Raw genomic sequence first — 27,475 nt, forward strand, 5'->3', positions numbered from 1 at the left:
AGTAGTATCAAATGGTCAATGAAGATTCGGGTTTAAGAGACACAATAGAGCTGAAACTTAGGGTTTCTCCTGTTTCCAGGCTCAACACAAAGGCAAATGAAAAAGACTGTCACAGCGATATGTATTTGAGGACAACCCATAACATGCACAGTGAGATATGTGAAAAGCCATGGTTATAGGAGACAAGGCAGATATATCCCAAGGTCAGAAGACGATACCTGCACTATTTATTCAGCCTCCAACAAAAGTAGATCTGCTGAAGTCTAAGCCTAGCAAGGAGACATTAAACACCCTACCCTAAGGTTGGAGAATCCTTTTCCCTGTGTATAATGTGTCTGCAGGAGGAAATAAAAATTCAGAAAGAGAAGCATCAGAAAAGAGCTCTCAGGTTTCAAGTCTACTGGAGGAAAAACACTGACCAAGCATAAAATGCACAGCACAGGAGCACTTTCCTTCCGACTTGGGTTATAAAATATAATTTTCTCTTTCCACACTGATGTCTGAAACTTGCGCGGCCACAGACGAGTAGCTGGCTTCACTTGGGGTTTGGTTAACTTGGATTGAGAGAAGACAATGCCAACAAAGGACTACCATCGCTTTACAAGCATAAGAGATAAAGGTAGACAACTAAATATAATTTGGGGGTTAGACAGCTTATGTGTGCAATAAATGAAACAATGTTTTAGCAATGCCTTTCATGCTGTCCTTAACTACTGTTGCAGTGCCACAGCATAGAGATCACTGAAATAAAGGTTTTTGATAATGTTTTGTGGAAGAGATATCAAGTTTTTATTGATTTATTTTTTATGTTTTCGGCAAATTTGATCAGAGTTCCTGAAAAACAGTATGCACAAAAATACATTAAAAAACTTGTACGCTCTATTGTTCTGAGAGGGTTCTTCAAGTCAATGGTGCTGAGTGTGCTTGTGAGATAGGCCCACATAGTTGCTTTTAAATTATATCAATAATAATTCAGCAACCGTATAATCAAACACAGAGGTGTCTAAATCAGAAAAGCAAATGTGGGATTTTCTCTGTCCCAATGTTTCCAGGACAGGCTTACAAATCTGCAAACTCTCCTTGTCTTTCATTTGCACCTTTTTTTCAGAAATGGCTGTTACAGTGAGGTGAAGCTGTTCAGCAAGTGCTCTATTCTGGCTGTTATTAACAGGTTACACAGCTGTGTTCTTGCTCCAAGCAATGGTCACTATTAAGATGGAGGGGTGACCATTCTCAATAGTGGCACGTTAAGTGGTTTTGCTTCTGCTCACTAAGGGGTATTATTGTGGGGTGAAGCAGAGCACCGCCACTCAGTAGAAGTTGCCTCATGAACAAACAATAATAGGAGCCCTTGCTCTATGGTGAAGCAACTGCAGCTCTGTATGGTTTGGGACTACTGTTGTTATGGGAAGAATGCCAGGTGAGCTAACTTTGTGCTTACTCAGTAGAGACTGTGTGTCTCTATTTATTCCAAGATCAGTCTTGTGTGCAATGTGGCCTATGAAGATCACAGTGTCCTCTTTGTTTTCTTTCCTTTCCTGGTCCCTTGGACCTTTAGTCTCTTCTGGGCCTTTGCAGTCTTTTCATCCACCACAGGTGTCAGCTTAGCCTTCTGTGTGTTTGTTATTTCTGTCACAGTCTCCATCGAAGTCCAGACCTCATCTTCCTCCTCCTTCACCTCGCCTTGAGCTGCAGCTGATAGAAGAACCTCCTCCTCCTGTGAAGAGAGCAGAAATCAGATTGGACAAGTTAACAGACCTCGAATCTGGCGGCCCTGAATGACTCCCTCAGCACTTTATGAGCAAAGACAGAGGTCACAGCAGTCTCTCTGATCGTTCAGATGAAAAGGATTACTTTGTCTGTATGGAGAACAGTGCTCCTCTGGTAAAGGAATGGTTTGAAGGTGTTGAACCAGCTTTGCCTGCCTTGAATCACAATATCCAGGCCACGCTGGTATGAATATCCTAGTGACAAGGGCAGGACAATATAAAGGGGGTGGGGTTGCCACTATTAAGCCCTAGGCGAGGGGAAATAATTGTTTTTTTCAGCTTGGCATAGTGCATCACAGTGAACTCCATCCTGGCTAACAAACAGGTAAGCCTCATCAGCACCATTACTGACGCTGACGCTGACAAATACACCAACCAATAGCTTGCCTTTAGCTGAATAACCCATCTACATACACACCCAATAAAGTTCTTACCATTTCAGCCTAGAACCTCTGAAAATTACACAATGCTTCAAAATCCACAAGTGGAAGTAGAGGCTGTGAAATTAGACTACTTAAAAAGACCTAACCATAAACATATTCCATTCGAGCAAGAAATTGCACAGTAAGGGGATGGACGCCATGCAGATGAACACCCACTGCAAAAATACACTTGAACCACAGGAAGACACAGCGGTGCTAATCTGGACTAGCTTTAGCGCCAACGGCAGAATGAAGACAGTTGGAAATTATGTGAGACTGTACTCAAGGCGCACACCAATATGCAAAACAGATTCCCTAATCACAAATACTGAAGCGGATAAAGAAGTAGCCAAGGTGACAAAGATGGAACAGAAATGTCAAAAAGAACTTGCCCTTCAGTAAATCTCTTTCCGGTGGATACTCTAATTACATATACTTCACCTTAAGAATAGCCCCATGAACCAGACTGGCTCCAGGGAATTCGTCAGCAATACTCCAATGCGCCAGTATGTGGCAACTGGTGGTTCCATACCACCCTGTAAGTGACGAAAGGGAGCTCCATAAAATCACCATACTTGCACATGGATGCTACTATTTTGTATCTTTATCCTTTGACACCCTCAGATGAGAATTGAAAAACAAATTGTCATACAGCATGCACATTTACTAACTTGGGATCTTTTTAGATGTTAAACATGCTATTGGGGAGGCAGTCAAGAATCTGTGTTAGATAAAGTGTCCACCAGAAGGAGCATTACTAAAGGTTAGAAACTTGTTCCCCTGAGAGATACTTATAACCACGACTTGCCTATAGAATAGATACCATTTTTACCTCCCAAAGAAGCAGTGTCTGGGAAGTAGACTCAGTTAATAAAGACTTGTGGAATCGAGCAGGCACAGTGACCTTCCGAGTGGACCAGACTGTCAAGATGCTAGTACTTTGTTAACATATGCACCAATGCCCATATTGCAGCCTGGCAGGTGTCTAGAAAACACATCCCTCGCATCAATGCCACTGTAGTGGCTTTGGCCCTAGAAGAATGAGCCTGCAGGCTGTTTCTTGGCTAGTGCATAAAAAATGTTGATGCAGAGAACGTGCAGTCCTCTTCTGCACGATTTTCTTTCTTTGCACCAGAGAACTCCATAAAGAGCACTGGTTAACTTAAGGTACCCAGAGTCCTAAAGCCAACAAAAACAGGTCAGAAAAATAGGAGGCATTTCCAACACTAAGGTATTGAATTGCCTACTGCAACATTCCTGAGACTGCCAGGAGTAAGGACATCGGATGTAGAGGATTCCACACCCCCAGCCTCTCTCCCCCCCTCCCCCCCAAAAATAAAAATAAAGAAAAAAATCGGGCTTTTCTGCTCCTACCCCTGAAGGAAGACATGTTGCCTGAAGCGCACCCACTCTGAGGGACTAAGTGTGGCACACCAGACTACTCAAGGGTTGCTGCGGAGACCGAGGGAGATGCTTTGAGTCCTGGTTGTGGGCCCACTACCCGGTGAACCGCGAAGGCGAGGCAGGCCCATTGGGTGGTAGTACCTACCCCTCACGCTCGTGAGCAGCCATTTGCAAATTCCCACATGTGGCCCACTCAACGCTCCTACATGTGTGCACCGGCATCTGCACCTACCTTGGAGGCATTCATTTAAACTTCACAATTCGGGATGGGACCTCGACGGAGGCCCCCGAGTGTTACCAGGGAACGCAGCCACATTCAGAAGACGGCTATAATTACCATATTTTTCATAGTGGGTTCACCGACATTCCGTGCTCCCATGTTCCCATGACTGATCACTGCATTTAGCTTAATAGGAACGCTAAAGCTCTCTTTTTTGCAAGGTAATACTCAGTGATTTACGTGGTGACTCCTGCACGTTCCTGTCACAACCAAACAGTGGTATTTCATGCCCTGTGTGCCCCAATTATGATGTTTCTTTTTTATTATATCGTTCAGATTGTCTGACGTTGTTAGGATAATACATACCCTTTCAGGTGGGACATGGTGCGCACAGTTATGGTTTGCATGATGTTTACAAATATGTAAGTTGCTGGTTCGTATATTGCTCTTATTGTGAGACTTGATCATTGCCAGCCAGGCAATATAATTATGGGTTCATGTCATTTTGGCCTTGAGATCTGAGAATGTTTATCCCGACGTGTGGCTTTTTGGTATTTACCAGACTACTGCTTGCTTTCGCAGAGTACTAGTAACCTATGTGATGTTCTAACAACTGCTTGTGTAGCAGGGTATTTACTGATGCATGTTGTTTTTGATCTAAGGATTTATGTGCAATACAGTTTATTTTTATATAACTTGTTGTTTACTTTGTGGTGTATTTATTGCATCACATGTGTTGTGTGGATTGTGCAGACGCTTTACACATGACCTCTGGGATAAGCCTGACTGCTCGTGCCAAGCTACCAAAGGGGGGGTTATCTTGGGTGGGTAACTCCGTCACCATTACTAGAGTGGTGGGTTCTGCCTGGCTTAGATGCATAGCCTAGCCAACCAAAAACACTGTGTCTAACTCAGGCTGTACCCAATTGCTTGAAGATTCCCTGCGCAATCTCTGGATGAAGACTCCACTCATGGCCTGCCAGGCGATGTGTACTTGGTTTGTCTTCTCTGGCATTCAAAGACTCTGCCAGGTGTTTTGAACAAGGAAGGCGTTCTGCTGCACCAGCCGCCTGCAGAGGTGTAGTGTCTTATGTAACTGGTTTGTTGAAGTACCACATGGTGGTTGTGTTATCCATGAGGAATTGTACCAGCCTCACTTTTTTGGATGGCACAAAGGCTTTTAGGGCAGGCAGGGTAACGAAGCTCTAGGAGACTGAAATGAAGCTGGCTTTCTGCTGAAGACCAGAGGTCTCTGGTCTCCACCTCTCTGAAGCCTCCTTTCCAAGGTAGCAGTGACACATCTGTCACCACAGTGAACTCTTGCTGACCAAGATAGGTCAGTGTCTGCCAGCTGCCACTTCAGATTCTGCTCCATCTCCCTCAAAGACTGGATGAGTTGGCAAACATTCCTGATAGTGAGCCCACTGGAATCTTGAGATTCCACTGCAGGGCTGCATGTGCCACCTGGCATTCGGGAAGAGAAGGATGCATGAGGCCGGGAAAGCACAAAGCTTCAGAGCAGTCCTCACCAAATACCAGGATTGGCCACAAAACATCAGGATCATATCTTGAATATCCTGGACACGCTTTGGCAGAAGAAAGGCCTTAAACGCCACTGTGTCCCAAACGAAAATGAAGTCTCTGTGAGGGATTCAGGTAAGACTTCGACTCGTTGATTGTGAAACCCAATGATGTCAGGAGTTTGGCTGTGTTCTGAAAGTAGTCCATAACTATTTGTGGCAAGTCTGCCTTTGGTGGCAAGTTACAAGAATATGTGTACTTGTGACCTCCAAAGACGGGCAGCGGCAACCTCTGTCTTTTTCATTGATACCTGAAGGGCCAAGGTAACGACGAAAGCGAGCATGGTAATCGGAAGTGTTCCTGGACACAATGAATCACAGGTAACAGTTGTGGGACTGCGGGATGGGTAAATGGAAATATGCATCAAAGTCTAAACGCACCATCTAGTCTTCTAGGTCTAGAGCTGCCAGGTTTGGAGCCAGAGAGAGCATTTTGAACATGCCCTTCCTCAAAAAGAAAAGGTGTTCAGTGGCTGGAGGACCCAAATAGGCCATTGTCCTTCTTTGGGACGAGAACGTAATGCAAACAGTATTGTTCCCCCTTTTACAATTCCGGTACCTGCTCCATTGCACTCTTAGACAACAGAAAATGGACATCCTGCATCAGGATTGCAGAATGCTCTTCTGAAAGTCACTCCCTTGTGGGAGAAAGGTTGTCTGGGGAGGAGCTTGAGAGGGCAAACTAAAGCAGATAAGGTAGCCACTGCAGCAGGGGAGTAAAGTAACTGGTGGACTGCCGTCCCTGTAGGTTGAAGTGATTTCTGCTGGTGCTAAAGCTCTGGCCTCAAAAGGACTGTGCTGGCTGCAGTTGTACAGCTGGAGCAGGCTGCCACTGGCTGTAAACTAACTCCCTGGAAAAGCTGTGAATTTTCTGTCTTGGTGGGGGAAATTGTTTAGCTGTCCTTAATAGCCACAAAGATTGTGATTTGGTGCATCGGTCATTGAATAGTTATTGCTCCAAGTTACCCTTTTCTCTAAATAGCCTGGAACAATCATAGGGCATCTTCATTTAGGACGCTTGCATGTTTTCAGAAAACCCAGTGGATCCCATCCAGGCAAGCCTTCTGAGCACAACACTGGTGCTGTAGTTCTATTGATGCCATTTGTAATGTTCAGGCCAGCTCAGAGCACATTTTTGGCTTCTTCCTGGTCATCATGTATCATCAGCGCTAAATAGCCCTTGAGGTCTTCCGGGATGACCAGCAAGATCCCACTGGCCATGTCCCATAGTGTAGAGGTGTACCTCTCCACTAGAAGGCAAACTTTATTAATGGATCTGAGGGCCAAACTGGCTGATGAAAACATTTCCTTTCCGAAAGCATTATTTTCGACAAGTTTGAACCATCAGCCTCTCCGATGTAGGATGCTCTGTGAGGAAATCCAGGTAACCAGAAGCTGGTCTTTGTCACTTTCACTGGTCGATTGCTTGCCGGGCATGAACATAACTTAGACCATGCCACCAGAAGGGCATCCGTAAGGGCTGCATTAAATGGTAGTAATGGCTCAGAGGAAGACTGCCCTTGTTGAAGAATCTCAGTCAATATATTTGTTATCTCTACACTGAGCAACAGTATTTCTAATGCATGGATCAGGCTGATGACAGTTCATGGTCAGCGAACTTCTTCAAGACATGGTCATCGATCGATGCTGGTGGTGTCGATACAGAAGGAACCGGCATGGATCTTGGTGCTGGAGTGAAAGTGAGTGCTGTGGTTGGCATGGTAGCGTGCTCGTCAGAGGCAGACAGCGTTGGGGCAGATCCGCTAGTCAAAGTACTGCTGTAGACCCCTGCGGCTCCATGGGGCCCAGAGGCGTGCCACTATGAGCTGAAATCCCACCTAAGATCTACAGCGTGGCCCTTCTTAAGGCTGCTTTTTGTTTGGGGGGTTGGGGGGGGGGGGGGGGAGGAGGTTTGAGGACAGGCCAGGGAACCCGGGGAACTTGGTATATCCTTAGACAAATAGCAGGATGGTATTAGATTCAGGGGACGTTGGAGGAGTGTGATCTTTATCATATGTATAAGGCATTGGACTTCTCATGGGAGCAAATTTGTGACCGGGAGTTATCAGCCAAGCTTCAATTTGAGCAAAGAACTATTAAAAATACAATTGCAGCTGAGGCAGAACTGTATCTTTTATAGCTGTCAAACTTAAAAAAAGAACACTGCAGATTAGAAGACAGCAAAGGAATCTGAATCATGTGTAAAACACAAAGTGCAGATTAGAAATTGAGGCAACGTAGTGTTTGTCAAGATGATGTACACTTGTGTGTGAATTTGCTGACCACTGGAAGAGAAACATAGACTGCACATGGTTAAGAGAGGCTGTCAGAGGAGACCAAGCATTGGAAAAGCCGACAAGTCAGGTTTCTCCTTTGAGACCAATGGGCTTTGCCAATGCCTTTTTGTTCATGCGCAATGGCATCAGCAAACATACTGATGCTGTACAATATGAACATAAGGGAGAACAAATGGCTGCTGGTAGTTGTTTTATTGTGTAGGTAAGTGCATACAGAATGATGCCTGCACAGGACGAGGGTGATTTTTATTTTTCTAAACCGATCTGAGATCAGTAAATAGGAAAAAAAGTTGTTAAAAATGAAATAGCTCGAAAGCGCTTGTTTTTTATAAAGCATAAGGACTAGCAGTAATTTCCTGCTTGGCCCAAACAAGGAAGGTAGGTGGAGATGCACACAAGGGAGGGAGCGTCAGGGAGGAAAAGAAGCATACAGGCGAGAAAGCAACAAGGAGCGCAGTGGGGCAGAGAAACACAAGGGAGGCAGCTGGAAAACATATGCACTTGTGAGTGCTTAGGCAAAAAGAAAAAGAGTTCCGTAAAGATGAGCCATGGAATGAGAATGAAGCATATTAGAGAAACAATCTCAACCTTTGGTAAGCATCGGGCAAGCTTTATGCCCATCGTAAGTTAAAAATAGGTCTTTTGAAAAAAGAGCTTGCGCTGTCTGGTAGGTTCAACTCAAACACAAAAACAAAAAAACAAAAAAAAGACAACACAATAGTTCAGCAGCCCACATCAAAGGAAGACTTTCTTGAAAGCCTCCTGCAACCTCAGAGACTTCCTACTGACAGGCAAATGTGTCTAAGTAAACACTCACCTCCCACTTTTCACGTCGTGTCATGAGAAGGCAATTGAGGCGAGATTTCAGATAGACCTGAGAGAGACAAGAGACGTAAAAACCAGAGACTATGCAATGGTGAAAAAAAATCACACGGGATTATGTTAGGATAACCAAATGTGGTGGATGGATAGGTGTGTTGGGTGAGAGAGAGAGGGAGTATGTGTACACGCTGCTGGGGCAGTGTATGAGCTCTGGAAGGGGCCTGCAGAAGACCTGGTTGGGGGACTATGTGCACTGGTGAGTCCGAGGGTGTAATGCAGGCCAAGAGAGAGCAGGGTATAGGTATACTATATGGCTGGTTGGTGTTGAGGATTGTATATGTAGGAAGGTGGGTAGTAGGGCATGGTGTGAGAGACCTGGATGTGGTGTTGACGTAGGAGTGATGACTGTGGCAACAGTGTGGGAGTGACTGTTGAGTGTCTGTGGAGCGTAAACCCCAGCTGCCATGAAGTGTCGAATCAACCCCCCAACCTCCCCTTATCACCTTGTACAACAGCTTTTTGTCCTCAATGCTGTGCAACCGCAGAAATCGGTCAAGGCCACAGGAGGCCACCAGTGGTAATGTGGGGTGACACTGTATGCTGCGGATGCTGCCTGCAAAACCCTTCAAGGTCTTCAGCAAACGACCTGTGGGAGAGGTAGTAGTAAAGAGATCAGAGGGAAGTAGGTATTTTCCCCAAGAAATGTTAGCAAGAATTAGTGCCGAGGGACCACGGTGTACTGAGCTGGGGCATGACAAACCACTCCAACAACCCTCTGACCCCCCCCCCCCACCCCTTTACTCACCTGTAAATTTATCAAGAACAAGTATCCAGCTTTCATGGATTTCTAACTGTTCTATTCACAATACCTGCTTACAATAAGAATGTTTTCACACTTTGGTTTCAATTTTCTTCAGAGCTATTACCGTCATCTGCATGCACACAAACGTCACATCTTCCCTCAATCAAGTGAACCCACCTTTTTATTCTTTATGCACACATAGCCAAACATGCTTAGAGCAATTTATAAAAGGAATGTGACAAACACAAATTTCAAACATAACCATTAAAGCTCACCTTGTCGCAGGTCGATGACAGCCATATTCCCATGTGTGTTTCCTACCACAACCGCACTGAAAAAAGATAGGGTGATACACAGCATTAAACAAGGCTAGTTTATGGCTGCTGGGCTGTAGGAGGGTAGGGATTTTCCCCACCATGGAAACTACCAAGCAATTTATGACAAAAAAAGAAGAAAAAAAAACATAAGAATCATCATCAGGAAGAGAAATCAACAGAATAACCGTGTGTCAAAAACTTAAGTGTCAATATTTTTTTTGTTGGGCGGTCTCAAGTAAAGGACCTGTCTATAGAGAAAAGGTGGCTAAAATCTGTGGCGGCTAGTTTGTATTACGGCAGGGATACAATAATTATATATATATATATATATATATATATATATTTTTTTTTTTTTAAGGGCACCTACCTGAAGCAACAGGTCTCCCTCTCTTTTACGGCGTCCTCGTCTTGGATCTGGCGCGGGGACCAGAAAACAGCACTACCAAATCCTGACGCTGGATTAATGCTGGTAACCAGCATGACACTAGTGTCAGGATTGGTGGGAGTGGCCTCTCAGCACTCAGAGCGGTGGAGGCCTGTGCTTTCTCTAACCCAGCTGGGTTAGAGAACTTTAAGGTGCACATGTCAGGCTAGCCCTCGCAAGATGGCCGGCCAAAAGGACATGTGCAGAAGGAGAGCAGAAGTCGCCTCACCATGACACTCCATTCAGGACGGGGTGCTACAAAATAAAATTGTAACAAAGAAAGTTTATAACCATTTTATTTTTGAGCTCTGGGGCATTTTGGAGGATTTTTTTTTAGTTGGGCAACGCTCCTCCGCTCTTGTGGAGAGGCCGCCCCTGGGTAAAATGGATTGGTAGAAGCATTCAACTGCTCAAGATTATACATTTATCTGCTATACTGTGATGGGTAAGGGATTAGAGACTATGTAAAACAAAGCGATTAACTGTTAATAACTCATGTACTTTTAGATGTACTGGGAAGCCCTACAAGTGGAAGGTGTCAGCCAAGTGTCCTGGCACATTATGAAAGCTTGGATGTATTACTTCAGAGCCCTTTAATTGTGAACTAATGAAGTAGATACTAGCACTTCGTGTTGTTTTCTGCTGTTAAATATAAAAGTTACTGAATGAGCATAATGTTGAAAACCCGCTGGCTATGGGGAGGGGGGGAGGGGGGGGGGGGGGGGGGCAAAGGAGCCAAGAGAAAAGAAAGTGGGATGTGGTCCACTCAACAAGGTCTGGCTCAGTTGCAGAAAGTATGAGGTAGTAAAAGCTGGAAAGGATTTTGGTGCAGATTTGAATTCCAAAAGGCTCTCTTGCAGTATGAGCTTAGGTACAGCCACGTGTTGTTATTTCAAATTACCCAAGAATTAGCAGGGATGATTTTCCAGTTTAATAAACAATACAATTTATTTAAAAAAAAAAAAAAAAAAAACTGATGCCTACTTTAATAAGCCACCTGTGCCATGCCTCTGAACATACCCTTGAATTGAAATCCCAGCGACTGATACAAGGGCAAGCTCCAGAACTATCATTAATCCAAGGCTATGTTATCTGTGGACTTTCACAAAGCCCCAAACCCTGTTTTCTTTCTTCAAGATATCGATTCATCTTGACAGCAGCATGGACTGACCAATGACAGAGAGAGACCCTCAGCGACTCACCTGGCATCTGCAGTCAGTGACAGGGCAGTTAATGGGTGCTCATCGAAGGATGTCTCCAGCACAGGCCGGCGTTTTGGGCAGCTGGGGTCGTACAGACGGACCTGTAAAGAGTGTGTGCATGAAGTGAGCAGGGTAGGTCTGCTTGATGAACGCTCTTTCAAAGCATTTGTGGATAGGATCCACGCCCCAGGCTATTCCCACCCTGGGTTCTCCCCATGAAAGGTGCAACACATTCCCCTGCTTTTCAGCTGTTTCTGCAAGATATCACTTTCACACACCTAACCCTCCTGTCCACCTACCTACCTGGTGGTAGCCGGTGCAGGTCACAATTTTCTCTGATCCCGGTAGGAACTGCATATCTCGAACCCACACTGGAACCCGCAAGTCTAGCCAGTCATTGCTCACCTGGGAATTGAAGGCAGAGGACTTAGAGAATCCATGAATTTGGTTACTGTATTGTTTAATATCTCTCCTCACACAACCATACTAATCACTGTTGCATCTTTTAATAGATGGATGGTCCTCCTAGCTACAAATAACTACTGTTTTATCAAGCCATACATATATATTATTAGTGCTGTGAATACAGTCCAATACCATGGCCCAGATTAAGTTCCTCACTTATAAGTAGAAAGCGGATGATTTAGGGCTAGTCCTCCACATGGAAAGAAAACCAACTTCATGTACAGCCTTATGCCCCCGGGACAAGGGCAGCGATGTAGGGAGGGTGTGAGGATAATCATTAGTCTGTCGATATGCTTAATTTGCACTAGAGAACCCTTCCCTTTAACCATCCAAACATCTCGAAGCATAGGTAGGATCGGTATGAGGACAGTCTTGTAGAGGCAGACTGGAATGTGTGTAGTATATACCCTTTCTAAAGTCCTGGAACATAATTGGTGATGCTATGCCTCAGCTTTTTCCACTCGTGTGTGTCTTTGTGAGGTAGTGGAATACTTGTGTGCACAGCTAAATGAATGGTGGCACACTACAGAACAGGGTCCAATGAGACACTGGGAAGGATCACGGTCCGTGAATTATTTTGTAAATGTGGTACTGCATTATGTATTTTAGTGCCTATTTTACCAACTCTATATTGGCTTCAAAATACCACTTTAGTCATGTATTTGGTGCTTTACCAGACGTCCCAACATAAATAACCTATTGAAAGCCTCATGTTTTAAAGTCAGAAAGCTTGTTTGGTTAAACTGTTCTATACTTCAAGACTGCAAAAGTTCTAAAAAACATCACTCCTCCGCAGACGATGTTGGGATATTCTGATACACACATGTACAAAGTCACATTCTGCTACAATGCACAGCAGGACAGGTGTTGGTACCAGAGAAATCATGCGTATCTGAAAAATATCACAGAATAAATATTGATAGTCAGGAGAAATATTATTCTAACCCTGCAAAGAATATGTCCATCAAAATTCATAATGCTGGAGAATGTTTCATGAGCTTTACCATTGTCTAAGGCAACCAGAATCCCACTGTTACTGCTTTGCTGATCAATTACATTCACGTCGTTCACTATGTTGAGCAATAAGCTACTGTGCAAAAGAGTGCTTGCCCTGATTCATTTTAAACTTTGGGACTGCAGCTGGAGACAAACAAGGGAGAACAAAGCATGGGATGGTTAAATTGGCAGGGAGAAGGGTGACTAAACATGAGGGAGCTCAAATAATTGAGATGGGTGACATGTTTACAGCGCATACAAGCTTTTGATTACGTAGTCTTTTGACTTACTGGTCTGTTACATATTTCAGGTTGGGGTTGTATTCTTTTAACACCTGGAAGTAAACTAGTTATAAGCACTGGTGGTGTGTTAGACTTACCTGGCATTGCCTATAATATTTTAGGACATGCATTACGTGACAGGTCACATGGCAGAGAACTTATTAGCACTACTATGACATATACTTTATTGTTCAAGCCTGTATATTGGCTCTGACTTCTGGGCATCAATAATCTCGTGCTCTGCGGCACATTTTCTGACCCTGCTAGGGAGGGACAAGATCGGTTATAAAAGGCTCTAAGCTAGCGTAAGAAGTTACATAAAATGAAGATGGTGGGATGAGGAGGGAGACTGGCAAGGATTTGTTGATAGCAGCTATATAAAATCAGAGGACAGTGATGCAACAATCTGTGACCATCGAAAACATCAGGAGAGCAGGACTAGAAAGAATAGAATATGCCAGGAATGCCTCTAATGGAGGATATTAGAGGAGCTAAATCAGGTGGGTTGGCAAGGGGTATAGCCTGGCTTTAGTCGGATTATAGGGCTGCAACACCGGAAACAGTGACAGAAGATTTTCAGAATGTGAGAAAAGGCTAGGCTAACTAACTCGCCAAATGGTGGTGGAAGAAGGTGCAATGGTGGTAAAAATAAATTTAATATATCGGCTTTGGGGGCAGAGCTAATGTCACAGAAACCAAGCCTAACTGTTAAGAAACTTATGGAGGTGCTCTGAGATACGGGCGAGCAGAGGAAAGGCTTTCTTCATTGTAAGATGCATGCAGTGAGTTGGAGTCAGGAGCAGGGTGAATTTTAGGGAACATTACTAGATGAGGTAATTGTCTGAACTGGTAAAACCTGGTGTTGATTCTGGTCAGCGGGACACATTTCTCCATGATCAAAATAAATGTCAGGGGAGGCACGAAAGAAAATGAATGCCTAATTAGCGAGACACAAACAAAGATGAGAAGCTATGGTGCTACATGCTGGCCAGGCTTACTAAAAGCTGGCCTATGTATGGAGGTTAGTGGCTAAAATCCTGTCAGATGAGCATTCCTATTTATTTAAGAAGCTATTTGAATACCAATAGTAAATCAACAAGTTGTCCAATCAGCATAACAGTGGTGCATTTCAATAATCAAGAAGTCAGGGCACAAATAAAAACTCTACAAATCGTATCTGAAGACAAGAAAAGGAGTCTCCAAGCCCTCGGAGTTTAGCTCCCTAACAAAAAGCCAAAATTATGGAGGTAGAGGGCTGAAATCATTAACGTTAAAGGGCTCCTGGTAAAAACGGCAAGTTGGTGGCATCCCTAAGCTGCAGAAAACTAGCTTATATACAATAAAGCAGCAGCATCAATACTCTACCAGGGTCATTTCTAGGGCTCGAAGAGCCTTGTTGATGGAGTTAAGTTACAAAGTGCTGTTTTCTTTCTTTTGCCCAGTAGTCCCTCCGTTTTGTGTTGCCATGCACAGGACAGAAGAATTAGAAAAAGGAGTTTATCAATGCAAACCTATTCTCCAATCCAGAGAAACCACTCTCACTTCTGAGGGCACACACTCACAGATGTCAGATCCCATCATTGGGTAGAAAGGCAGAGGCTCTTATACATTTTAAGATTAGTAACATTGGTTTGTCCACATAAAACAAACCTAGAAACAGCCGTGTGATGTTCCTCTAATGTGTTGTTTGGTATGTGTATACTGCAAGGTCTGTCAAATTACTTATCGTCTTGGCGCTTGGTGCAGACTTCAGTCTGGAGTGCAAGTTTCCTGCTGTAGAAAATTCTATCTTGAACCATATATTGTGCACTTAGTGGTTTAGGGTGTTGGTTATCTTTCTGCAGTTGTTTCTAAGAGTATATGGGATGTGGGGTTTTGTGACCGTTCAACCTAGCCAGATTGAATGTGGAGTGTGTCATAGGTTGCCCCACTATGCCGTTTTGCAGTGGGAGTTTGGGCTTGCCATGTCCGTGACAGTAGTCCTTTCCTTGATGCAAGTTTGGTTCAGAGGTGCCTCTTGTGGTTCGTATATGTTATATTTTTGAAGGGCTGTGTTTAACCAAAGCGAGTTAATGTACTCCGACCTTTCTATAAGCTGTTATAGTCTGTAAAGGTAAGAGGTGATGGATTAGAGCCTAGTTTTGTTGATTTACATTGGTATGATAAATTACAATGATAGCAAGCATCCATGCTCCCATGTTGTAGTCCCTGTGGGCAATACACTGCATATGAAAACTGTACCATCATGTTAAATGGACATGAGCCTAGTAGCAGCATCAATGTGTGAATAACTTTTGGTTTGTCGATTCTGTCACACTAGTTTTTATAGATTTTTGAATACGTAATCTATAAATGAAATGACTCAAAGATGAAGTCACCCTGGGCTGATCGGGAGTGTGCTTTAACACTCACGATCTTCCTTTTAAGTGTGTTGCTGCACCACTAGTTCCAAATCTGTGCTCAAGGGCAAAAGGATGCTTGGTATATCTAATTGAGGGGGAGCGCATGGAGAAGAGTGCATGGGTGCAGGGAGAAGTAGCAGAGGAGACAGGGAAGGAGAAACAAGAGGCAGTAAGAGAAGAGGCTGAGAAGTTGAGGGAGGACAGTCTGTGAGAGAAAAGGCAAAGAGACAGAAGGAAGAGGCAAAATGGCTAATGAAGAAGAGAGAGATGGTACAGGAGTGAGAAACAGGCATTGTGCAAAGCCAATGGGTCTAGGCTCTAAAAGGCTCACTTGTTTGCTTGGCCAATTCTTTTTGACCAGCAGTTGGATGCAAATGCATGAGTCGTGATGCACATGCATGCCTGGCCAGCAATCTTGCAAAGGGTTCTGTAGTAAAGGTAGCTGTTTCCAAGATGGCCACTAATGTGCATCTATGCACCATGAAGTGCAGAGGCCGTTTTTTATTTAGCGTTTAAACACAGTATATTTCCATGGTACAATGATAAATTAAAAGCAAAATAGTGAAAAAAGTGTTAGCCGGTGGAAAAAGATTAAATAAGTAGCCCGATAGAACTTTGGAGCTACCAGGCCTTCATAAAAAAAATACATGGTGCCGTATTGCTGCTTTTAAAATGCACATATTGCTAAAATGAGAACTGTACAGTAACATTTTTGTTGAGAAACATGCCTCTGATTTTTCCAATAAGGAAATTCATTCTACTGTAGTTCTAATTCCAGCTAACTGTTCATCATGGCTGCATTTGAAAACCAAGCGTTGGTTAAGCTTATAGTTTATAATGGCTTTGCAAGTGCTTTTTTTGTTAGCCACCACCGGGGATGAGCTTGCATTAGCCACTTTGAAATAGGTAGATTAAACTTCATAGAAGCCATCTTTAAATGCATCTGTAATATTTAAGAAACCCATTGAAAGTTAGCCATAGAGGATAAGAGCGCATTTGCAGTAGCCATTTCTGAACAACTTTGTTCAAATAATACAGATCCATTTCTTTGCACCTGCCATCAACATACATTCTCGGGCGGCCATCCTGAAATGGGTAAAACCTAATTTTAAAACGGATGACTGCCTATAGCTATTTTTGGGAGGGGGGGGGGACGGGGACGAATGTCTTTAAAAAACAGAAGATGGGAGAGGGCGCAACGAAGGAGCGGGGGTGGAGTAAGGATGGGGCTAATTAGAGAAAAAAAAGCAAGAGGAAATGCAACATGGAGGGCAAGAGGGGTGGAGCAAAGTGAACGGGGAAGCATCACAGAGTAAAGAGCAAGAAAACACATGCACTTCCCATCGCGGGAATAAAAGAAAAATTAGAAAAAAAGCAGGTCCCTGAATCCAAGCATGTCAGCAGTGAAAGGATACAGGCCAACTAATGGAACACTGGGACAAAATGCTCCTAGGCAGAGCAAACAGAAAAAAAGGGAGGAGAGCCATAAAATCAAGAGGAGACAAGTGAAACAGATAAAGCCAACCAATCACGAGCAAGGACCTGACCCAAAGCCCACCCTTTGTATACTGAAAATGACTTTTCTGGCAAACAAACGGCTAAAGCTGCCTTTTTAGATGCTGGCTAAAGGACAAAGAAGATAGGGAGACACAGGGACAAGAAAGAGAGGCAGTATAAAATGCACAAGAAAGACAAACGAAGAAGAAAGACAAACGAAGAATAAAGTGAAAGTGAGAAAGCACCCAAGATTAGTAGAGGCACCAGGAGTATAAATGGAGCTGTAGCAGATTAAATGGCACCTCTCAAAGCCTTCAGCTTGTTAGTTCAGAGGTGAAGGACAGGTCTTCGATCTGTGTAGCAGGTCTCTTGAGCTCAAGGGTACACCGCAGTGCTCTGGAATGGTTAGACAGCAGCCCTCAGGGGTGCAGGACTCACGTTCTTAGCTTTGAATACAGGGTTCTGTGGATTCTCCAGGTCCCAGACTTTTAGGCAGTTCTCTTTTCCTCCCGTAGACACACAGTGAGGCTTGCCTGGGTTCTGACGCATCTTATAGATTCCTGGACCAACATTTACCTCTACCTGCAGCAGGAAACATGACAGGATGCATTAACAAATACAAGTTTACCACAAAAAATGGGTGTGTTCCCAGTGTGTTATGAACAGGGGGATGAATGTCAGGACTGGTGTGCACTGTTACAGCTCAGCGTAAAGTGTGCAGTACTAGTATGGAAGGAGTACCCTAGGAAATGACCGAGATGCACTAGCAGAACAGTTTGGGTGCCTCAGGCCTACAATCCCAGAGAGTCTTAGAAGGAATTAATATGGTACATTGAAAGATCCTTGGGTGGGCTCTAGACAGCACCGCTGGTCCAAACAGAGACTTAGGGACACAATTAGGGGTGTGTGGTTCTGATTGCTTGAATGCCAAAGGGTGGTGCAGGGCAGAATCAAGGTGCATTCGTAAATGTGTTGGGTTCTTTTTTTTCCAGAATGCCGGTGGGTGAAATATGTCAGGTCTGATGTGAACTGGCACAGCTGCATGTGGGCTGGTATATGGAATTATAAGAGAACGCTGCATGAAAAAAATGTTGGTTCAGTTGCAAATTTGCAGTGCTGTATTTACAGAAAGTGTAACAAATCAAATTTGATTTCTGTTGCCATACTTACATTTTCTGAGGCTGCTTCTCGCCATACCTTGAGAAGACCAGACTCCATACATGTGATAAGAGCACTGATATAAAGAGAAAAAATTAAGGTCAAACGTAAAATTTCCATGTGTTGTAACAGAATAACAAGGACACGACTTAGGTTAAGAGAGACGCCAGGATCTCTTGTGCTAGGAGCAAATATGTGCAGGTTGTTGTGGTAAAGTCGTGGCTGCTCCTGCCAGACCCACCTGTTATAGACTGCCAATCCTCTGAAGGGTCCCTCACCTCCAGCACAATCCCGGAACTCTGTGTATTTGCCTTTTTCTGTGCTGAAAACCTTTACTGTTCCATTCCGACAACCCAGGAGCACCTACAATGGAAGATGAAAAACCTGTCTGAAGTGGTAAGCTGAACAAACTGATCAGAGGAGGCTGCAGTACTACTACATTAAATCTGGGAGGGGGCAAACACGGAGACAGTCTACTATAAGCAAGCACTGGCATAGCCAATAGGTCTCGCCTATGGGACCTTAAAAGTGTTTAGCCATGCAGCACATTATCAGACTACCCATATATCAGACAACCCAATGCGTCATAAAACCTAAAATAATTAAATAAAAGTGGTGCGATAATCATGGACTAGCTTTCGGAGAAAGTCTGGGGCACATAATGAGATCATGGCACACTTGAAAACGCAGCAGTAGCTGCTAGTCTCCTGTAAAATAAAAAAATATCCACCGAACAAGGAAAGGGTGTCCCTATTGCGTTTTAAATGGACCTCTATTAGCCACTAGGTACTGCACCCTTAATGCAGCTTCCTCAAGGATGTTTTTGTCCACTATTTTCTGTTGAATGCAGTATCACAGGCGTGGTGAGAACTGAACTCACTCATTATTTGAAGCTGTCACTCCATAAAGTGCAGAATGCCAGCAATATACATATGTAGTTTTAATCAAACTATATTTTCTTTTATGACATCACTCATGAGCATTTGGCGTTACAACTGCTACTTTTTGAAAATCCATGGCTTTGTGGGTAAAGAGATAATGCCTATGCATACACGTTCACCACATTCTATCTGTTTACACAATAAACTTTAATGGAGCTAAGTTACATTACACAGCGAGTAAATTGAATGATAAGGATTATCAAGCGCAAAGATCACGCTCCCATTTTTGTCAGTTACATTGTGTAAAATGGAATACATCTGTATGGAAGTTTTTAATACACCAGCCTTGTGCGACTTGTTTAACTATGTTCAAGTTAAGACGCTGTGCATGTTGCTTAACATGTGCATCAAAAGCCTATGTTACTGTGGCTGGAAAAGCATCAGGAACTATGTCAATCTCATCTCACTGTAATTTATCTTTACCCCGGCTGCAGCCAGTAATGTCACCACCATCAGGTTCACTGCTCAGAAAGCAAACACTGCAACAACCAGAACTAAAAACAAGCAAGGAAAGGGTGTAGTACCATAGGTTGTTACTAGGTGTCCTTAAGGAGTTTCAAAGGGGACCCCTATTAGCCATATAAAGGTACTGCCCCCTTAGTTCAGCCTTGTGCTTGGGGAAGTGCCTAATCCCGTTCTTCACAGGAGATTAAGAATGAACAACTTAAATGCACAAATCATGAAAAGTCAATTGTACTTGAGGAAGTGCGTTGTTGTGGCTTGAACAGACACCCAAAGAAAAAAATAGTGCAAACAAAGCATCGTAAATAACATGAAGAGTAAGAGCAAATGTAACGGGGGTAATCCTCATGGTAGGCTACAAAAGCAGTAAAGAGGGGACTACTAAGCATATAAACCAAAGGAAAACAGGCATTTACGAATAACAAAAAAGGCCCAATTAAAAGAACGGGGTGGTACTTGAAGCACAAATGTAGATAGATTACTGCATGTCTCGCAGAGACAGCATTGCACATGCTGCCTAGGCAAGACCTAAAAGGGGCGAGACATTCTGCAGCCAACTAATGCGTCTCAGAATGGGTAGTCATTCGTGTTGTCGACAGATTGTCAACTGCTTCAAGACCTACAATATTACCAAACACTCAGAGGCAGAAAGAGATCATCAAGAGTTAATAAGCAGGGGTCAAGAGGTACTGATTACCACACCAAGTAAAATATGGTGCAGGCAAGTGACAGACTGGCACCACAAGAGTTTCAAGACACAGAAGTAGTCATTGTCACAAAGCATGATGGAAAAAAAAAAAAAAACTGATAAGCATAGAGGGGACTGGTGAACGTCCCTTTGGCAGAGTGGGAACAGGCAAGCATTCCTCTGGCAGAGAGGATGCTGAAGTGCATCTGGTACCAAAAGCTACACAGAGGGACCGGCAGCCATTTGAGATAGGGGACCAAAAATATTCCAGTGCAAAGAGGGGGATGGCGAGTACTTGAGAGGCGAGCACAGAATGGACCAACGTATATGAAGACACATAAACGGGACCTGCAAACACTAATAGGTAGAGAGGGGACTGGCAAGCACTGGCAAGCTGAAAGAAATCAATAAACTTACACAGGCAGACAAAATCAGTGATCGTCTGATGTAAGATGAGAAAAGAAAAAAAAAAAAAGAAAAGAATTGATGTTCATTCCACATTTGAAAACAATCAATAAGGGTTAGGTATTTTCAGCTAGCTTTTTTGATACGCAGTGGACACCAATGGCAACGTTCTAACTCAAAGATTTGGCGTGACTAATCGGTTTGGTAATGCACATTTTTCTACAATAGCCAGGCACTAGAATGGAGGGAACCCTTACCTCAGATTCCTGCTCGTCTCCCCAACACATTGCACAGATCTCCTGGTCACGGGACAGACTGCTCACCTCCGTGTAGTTGGTGGCTTGCTTCCTATGCAGATTTACACCTGAAAAAGAAAGGCAGGCTTGGAGTAAGTGATAGCTAATAGATACCTTCTGCTCAAAGCAGGGTGCATTCATGTTTATATAGGTATATACTGATTGGCAACAAGGGTTTAGCCTGTTACTGCTACAGTGTGTGCTCCTGTGGGGGATGTTATGTCCAGATGGGTCAGATGCATCAACTTTGAAAAATCCCCTTAATTTGCACTCTATACCACCTCATACTTCACTTGCATAGTCCATTTAACTCTAATTCTTGTGCTACAAAAGACGTTTCCTTAATGAGCACCATTTAAGGACGCTTCGCATCCAACAGTGTGTTTTTTGACACCATTGGAAACAAAGCGACATCCCCATGGGTGGGGAATTGTATAAAATATCTCCTTGTCCATGGAGCAGGTTGCGTCATAAATCTACTTGTCCCTTTGGTGCCATGTAGTGTGGCAACAAATTATGGCAGCAGTCTCATTATACAAGAGCTCAGATAACAGCCTCTCTGATTATTCCAGGGCTTGTGCACTGTAGAATTTGAAAACTTGTAATTTCCTTATTTTGCCACCTTTCAGCAGATCTACATACTGGGGCTGGAGATAGGGGCAAGCAATAGTTCGAGAGTTGTAAAGCCCTTTTGAGTCTGTGCAAATCCACTAACTTGCATGTTTTAGGGCTTTTCATCAGCTCATCTCTAATCTTTACCCATACTGAGAAAGGTTGGAAATGTACTCCCGACAAGGGCAGAAGTAGAACTTCTTCCAGGGTTGGGTATACATGGTTGGAGCGAAACTGAAGTTGTAGAAGGTCAACAAATCTACACATGCATATTTTCTCCTGCTAAAATGGCGTTTACAAATATTTTCTAGGAGTACAATTTGCTGGTCTATTTCTGTAAATTCTTGTGAATTCACGAAAGCTGTAAATCTGCACTAATGCAAGGGCATATACCATGGGTGTGCTTTGTAATTTCCTTTAAGAATTGTGCCCCTAATTGGTTATCTGAGACCATTTGTGTTTATTAAAATTCTATATCTATTTATTGGCTGGCTTCACCGTAAGTGACAGCATTCTGCACCTTCACCAGGAGCATATTGGCACAAAGTAGTTTTGTTGGTGCCTGGAACTACGGTGGCAATGTGTGCTTTTTGAGGACAAAAAATATTTTCGTTTTTTGCCAATGTTTGTTATAATGGTTCCACAGCAATAAAAGTTTTACAAAACCCATGTCAAAACGATACGGATTGACAAAACCAAAAGGCTGACCACCAATGTTAGACCTATTGGCTTTGCCAATGCTTGTTTATTTTCATGTTTCCCTAATCTTGCTGAAATTGGTTACATTGATGTTTGCAATATAAATTATGTTTGGAAATACTAGCATGCATCAACACATTTTACTAAATGATGCTTCAAAGAAATGGCACCTAAAATTACACAGTTTAAGTTTTTGTTAACATTTTATTTTGAAACCAAAGAATCAGCAATCTTGCTTTAAAGCTTTTGCAAATATTTGCATTTTATCAGAGAGCATTCTGGAAGCATTATACGCAGCCTCATATTGTTTCCTTTCAAATGTGTGTACACATTTGTATATTGGGAGCACTGTCAGCAGTGCAGTACGAGCTTACAACATTTTCTTAGAGTGCTCATAGTACAGGCTTTGCATTAGTGAACCATAAATACAAGTTCAAACAGCATTAACATATGGACATGAACATTAGCTTAATTGCAGGCAATTCCCTTCCCTGATCCATAATGTGGTACTGCAAACCGGCTGCCAAAGAGTTTGTGCTTGCATTAACACGAACAAGAAAGCCTCAAAGCACCATCTCAGACTAAAGAGCAAGGAAAAACTTGAAGCAGCATTTTGAAAAGTCAGTACCATGAACAGGAAAGCAACTTGAGGCTGCTTCCTGAACGAGAAAAACTTTAGAGCAGCATTTGAACATAACGTGCCTCAATGCGTACACTAAAACAGCTGCAGGTCAAGGGAACCTTACCAAAAAAAAAAAAAAAAAAAAAAAAAAAGAAGATTGACTCAAGGCAGAATCCCAAATAAAGAAGAATCTTGAAACAGCAACGTGAACAAAATAACATTTTGAGACAGCTTTACAAATAATAAAGTACCAAGTGAAAACATACCAAAGGAAAACGAACCTTAAAGAGGCCTCTAAAAAAAGGAAGAAAGCCAAAAAAAGCTATTAAAGGAAACGATAATCATAAGGCTGTATTTAAAGGAATAAAGAGAACACACCTTTCAGTTAGATCCCAACCACCACACCTCTCTGAAGTGATCTTCCAAAGAATAGCTGTCTTAATAGGGATTCACAAAAGAAATAAAAAGAAAAAAAAACAAGATAACACCTCACACGAGTGTGCCTTCAATCAACATTTAAGAAACGCTTGTGGATCAAAAAAAAAAAGTATGCAATACAATAAAGGCCCCAAGGCAGCCTACAAAATAAGAAGTGATGTTTAAAACCTGTATGTGCCTCGAGATAACTTACTAAACACAAAAGAGCATATTGAAGCAGCCTTACAGGCTAAGAGCACCTTTTGGGCGTCGACCCACCATAAGCTACAGAGATTAGCTCAACCTTGTGTAACAACACTGTTTGAGTTATGATGTCATTAGCTCTTCAATTTCGGCTTGCCACACTCCTGGAGTGAGGAGTCATCTTTAAATAGGAGATATTATTTTAACTCATAGACAACAACAAAATTCCTTTGTATCTATTAGAATAAGATTTGACACACTCCAACACCCTACTTTCCTACCGCACCTTAAAGCTGCTATTTTGATGGGCTAGCACATTTAGCTTTTCCTCACGCCCCAACAGAATCTAACTGATTTCCCCTAACATATCATATCTAATCAGGTCTGAAAAATCTGGCAAAGTTCTTTCACATTCTTCCTCCTCCTCATTATTTACTGGGCCCTGCTCACCCACCTTTTTTTATGAGGTCATTCAGTTTCAACTTCTACTGCTGTGCATTAGATACAGTAAAATTCCACAGTATTATGTTTCAGGAAAAAAAACAAAATCCTCACGTTGAAAAAAAGGACAGAACTCATGTTAAAATAATTTAAAAAAAGAATGAATGGCTCTGGGACTGAGAAATGTGGGTCAATCTCTGGCACAAACAGACTCAATTGCTTTATGTTTTGAAAAAGCTCCAAGGCTTTTCAAACTGTACAGTAAAGAATACCATTACAGCTCGGGCTGCACACGTTGGGCAACCAGTTACTGGGCAACACAATATATTTGGACATGCTTCTGTTTACTTTTTTGGTGAAGCAAACACGCCTTTTAAGGACCTTGGAAGATACATTTATTAAATAAATAAATGCTTTCATACACATACCTTAATTTCTTTCAGAAAATGGCGGCTGCAGTTAAGTGTAACAGCTCTTTTCACGCACTCTAACTTAAATACGAAGGTGTTGCAGAGGGCATATTTCACTTTGCTTAAAATATTTTCCAGGGTTCATCTGACCTTACTGGGATGACAAGCATGTGTTATACATTTCTGCAGAGAGATTGGATAGTTTTGCTGGGCATACGCTTTTGAGAAGGGAAGTGAAGATTTTGTACATAAAGAGCCCATCCACCATGTTGATTACCTACGCAAGCTAGAAAGCGTACTGTTTTTAACAGAAATTAGGTATGTGAGGCACGCTTCGTCAAAGAAGAACAAGGCTTATAAAGTGTCAGTTTCATTTTGGAAACTAAATGATTGGAAAAAATTGAAATAAGCATGGTGAAAAGGTCTGCATTTTTAACATATCTTACATTTCAGCCACCAACTGGAAACATAAATTTAATGGAAATTAAATTAACATCGTAAAAATGTATGTTACTTTAGCGTTTTTTGTCCTTGTTTTCTTAAATTAGCAGTCAGAACATATGCAACAGCTGTAAAACATGGGCCTGATTTCGACCTTGGTGGAGGGGCAGTCCCAAACGTGACGGATATCCCGTCCGCCATTTTATAAGTTCCTTAGTACATAATGGAAGTTGTAATACAGCGGGCAGGATATTCGTCAAGTTTGGGACGAAGTAATCCCATTCGCCAACTTGTAATGAGGCCCTAAATGTTGAATTGATTTTCTCCTAAGTTTTTTTTTTAAAGTGGTACTACAGAGACATTAAAGCAGCTGTTGATAAGATAGCTATTTGTAATCCTGAAAACAATTTCTAAAACACATATCATGACAGGAAAATGTACACATACACAGAGAATACAAATAGAAACAAAAGGCAATTATGTGCATGACAACACTATATTTACTATATTACTCACATCACCATGAGCTTTATTCTACAATTAAAGTACTAAAATCTTTTACAAGTTCAACATGCACACTAAAGTGTTTGAGGAAAAACAAGCATTACAATGCATCAAAACCATCAAAAAACTTCGGTACCAGTAAGATTTCATTTCAGTAAAAATTGTACATTTGTTAAATGTGATGTTACAGTGGGAGAACGTATCGGAAACAAATCTTTTTATATTGTGAGCTGTGCTGCTCCCTGGTATCCTAAATGAAGAACTGTCTTCTATTGCTACACAGGTTTGTGCTCATTTACGTATTTTCCAGATCCAGCTTTCTAGATACTGTCACCAGCATTTGCTAGTACAGTGGACCAAACAGTTCTATCTTCAGATGATGCTTTCCAGTAACTTTGCACACTGATGTCCCTTTTGTGGCCAGTGACTGCCATTATCTGATGTGCTTCAAAACCATTATCTGCAAGCAATTGCACAGCAGTAGTGAGCAGACAATGGTTTGTGTAAACGCAGCTTTATCCTGCTTTCCCGCTGATTTCTTTTATTAGTTAAAAGTTTATTTTTCCCCAAGAGGCTTATTGAAATACCACACAGAGGCACTTGTAGCATCCACCACAGTAAATTTCATTGGTTGTATATAGAAGTAACTGCATTCTCTCGGCAATTTGGAAATATACAATTTCAAAGATTTCACAGAACACATTGCACTGTCTGGTTGGGCATGCTGAAGCAGGTGTCTTAATAAGAATTTATTAATGAGTGTGTATTTTGAATAATAAATTATGTAGAACATGAAATAACGTAGAAAAATAATGCACACGTTATGTTATGTGGACCTCAAAGAATGGCCACCAGTGTTCATGAAATGTATTAATTTATGATTAATACTGATGAAATATTGAAAATGTATTAGATTAATGTAGTAATATGTCATATTTAGGGTTGCGAAATTATGCTTTAACTTATTAATTGTATTAATTGTAGGCCTTAACTTAGCGAGTGTCTTGGCCTAGTTTTGCCAGGCCTCATGCAGAAGCTCCATTTGTTAGCGGTTTAGTAAAATGCTGATGGAGTGAATTAAACTGTGAAAAGTCCATTGTCTTATTAAAAGTGCTTAACCGAAGCTTTCTGTGGGAATCGACAGACAGGAGATTAAGTCCCTTAGTAATGTATCGACTTGTGTGTAATGTGTGTGAGATGTACTTTCCCAGGACGCGAACAATGAAGACACTGACTGGAGAAGAAGATGCAACAAATTTGTTACCGGACGAGCCGGATGATGAGGACATCATAAAGTGGACCAATCAACTTTGTGTGAAGAGCGAAATATTAGGATTCATAGATTTGGTATAGAAATATTATTGGATAAAGTAATAACGTACGATTGACTGACCAATAGTGAATTAGGGGATAGTTTAGGTGACTTTGATATAACAATGCAACAGAGGGAAAAGACTTCAGATCTTACCCAGTTATGAGAGGCAATTAGAGAGAAGAGATTTGAGATTCTGTCATTGGACTCATACTCACTGACTGAGAGCCTGATCGATTGATGACCTGAGGACAAAGACTGATTTTGTTTGCTGACCTTTACTGTGGCTAGGTAGATATGACAATGTGACTGAATTGCATTTTTATGTCTTTTCTTTCTAAGTACCAACTGCACTGTTTTGATAGATCCATAGCTAGATGTTTTCTAAATTTGTGTTCTAAATTGTTTAGCACGAAGCCCAACATGCTCATACTAATCTCGGTTAGATGAGGGTATTCACATGACGACTGGCGTATTATAGGGACTAATGTTTTGACAAGTCATCTTGCTAAGTCCTATGTATGCCATATCCTTGTTGCAGCTGACTCTGCTTTTGATTTGCACTATTGCCTTAGAAGGTGTTGTGATTCAAGCTTTGAACCAGTATTGTTCTAATATGTGTTTCATTTGATATTGAGATTAATCTACATGACTTCAGTATTGTTAATATAAGGGAAATACCATTACTAAACCTTATTAAAAGGTGTGGTTATTCATAGCTGAAAGGTCATGGTGCGTGATATTTACGGACTCCACTGATTATTGATTTTGACTAATAATTATTGATTATTGTGTATAGATTATTGACTATTTTTTATTATATTGGAGCTATGGCGAGAACATCTTAAACGAGTTAAAAGGTTCATCGACCTATTCATGTCCCCTTGTAAGTTTACTTATTAAGGTCAGACGCGCGAACAGTCATAAATGCACTCTCTGTTTTGATATCTATATTTCTCATTA

The 27,475-nt window shown here is 42.2% G+C and overlaps 1 protein-coding gene across 1 annotated transcript in view; it reads right to left on the reverse strand.

The window, feature by feature from the left end:
- Positions 1 to 765: 765 nt before the first annotated feature.
- WDR74 (WD repeat domain 74) overlaps positions 766 to 27,475 on the reverse strand; it is a 50,021-nt gene continuing 23,311 nt past the window's right edge. Inside the window, exons 2-11 of the mRNA XM_069207169.1 lie at positions 20,812 to 20,918; positions 18,300 to 18,421; positions 18,071 to 18,134; positions 17,339 to 17,482; positions 11,563 to 11,664; positions 11,260 to 11,360; positions 9,592 to 9,647; positions 9,018 to 9,160; positions 8,510 to 8,566; positions 766 to 1,717 (exon numbers count right to left, since the gene is read on the reverse strand). Of these exons, the coding sequence (XP_069063270.1) occupies positions 1,508 to 1,717; positions 8,510 to 8,566; positions 9,018 to 9,160; positions 9,592 to 9,647; positions 11,260 to 11,360; positions 11,563 to 11,664; positions 17,339 to 17,482; positions 18,071 to 18,134; positions 18,300 to 18,421; positions 20,812 to 20,918 (1,106 nt within the window). The 3' untranslated portion in view covers positions 766 to 1,507. The remainder of the gene's footprint in view (positions 1,718 to 8,509; positions 8,567 to 9,017; positions 9,161 to 9,591; positions 9,648 to 11,259; positions 11,361 to 11,562; positions 11,665 to 17,338; positions 17,483 to 18,070; positions 18,135 to 18,299; positions 18,422 to 20,811; positions 20,919 to 27,475) is intronic.

Source organism: Pleurodeles waltl, chromosome 9, assembly GCF_031143425.1.
Source record: "Pleurodeles waltl isolate 20211129_DDA chromosome 9, aPleWal1.hap1.20221129, whole genome shotgun sequence".
NCBI lineage: Eukaryota > Metazoa > Chordata > Amphibia > Caudata > Salamandridae > Pleurodeles > Pleurodeles waltl.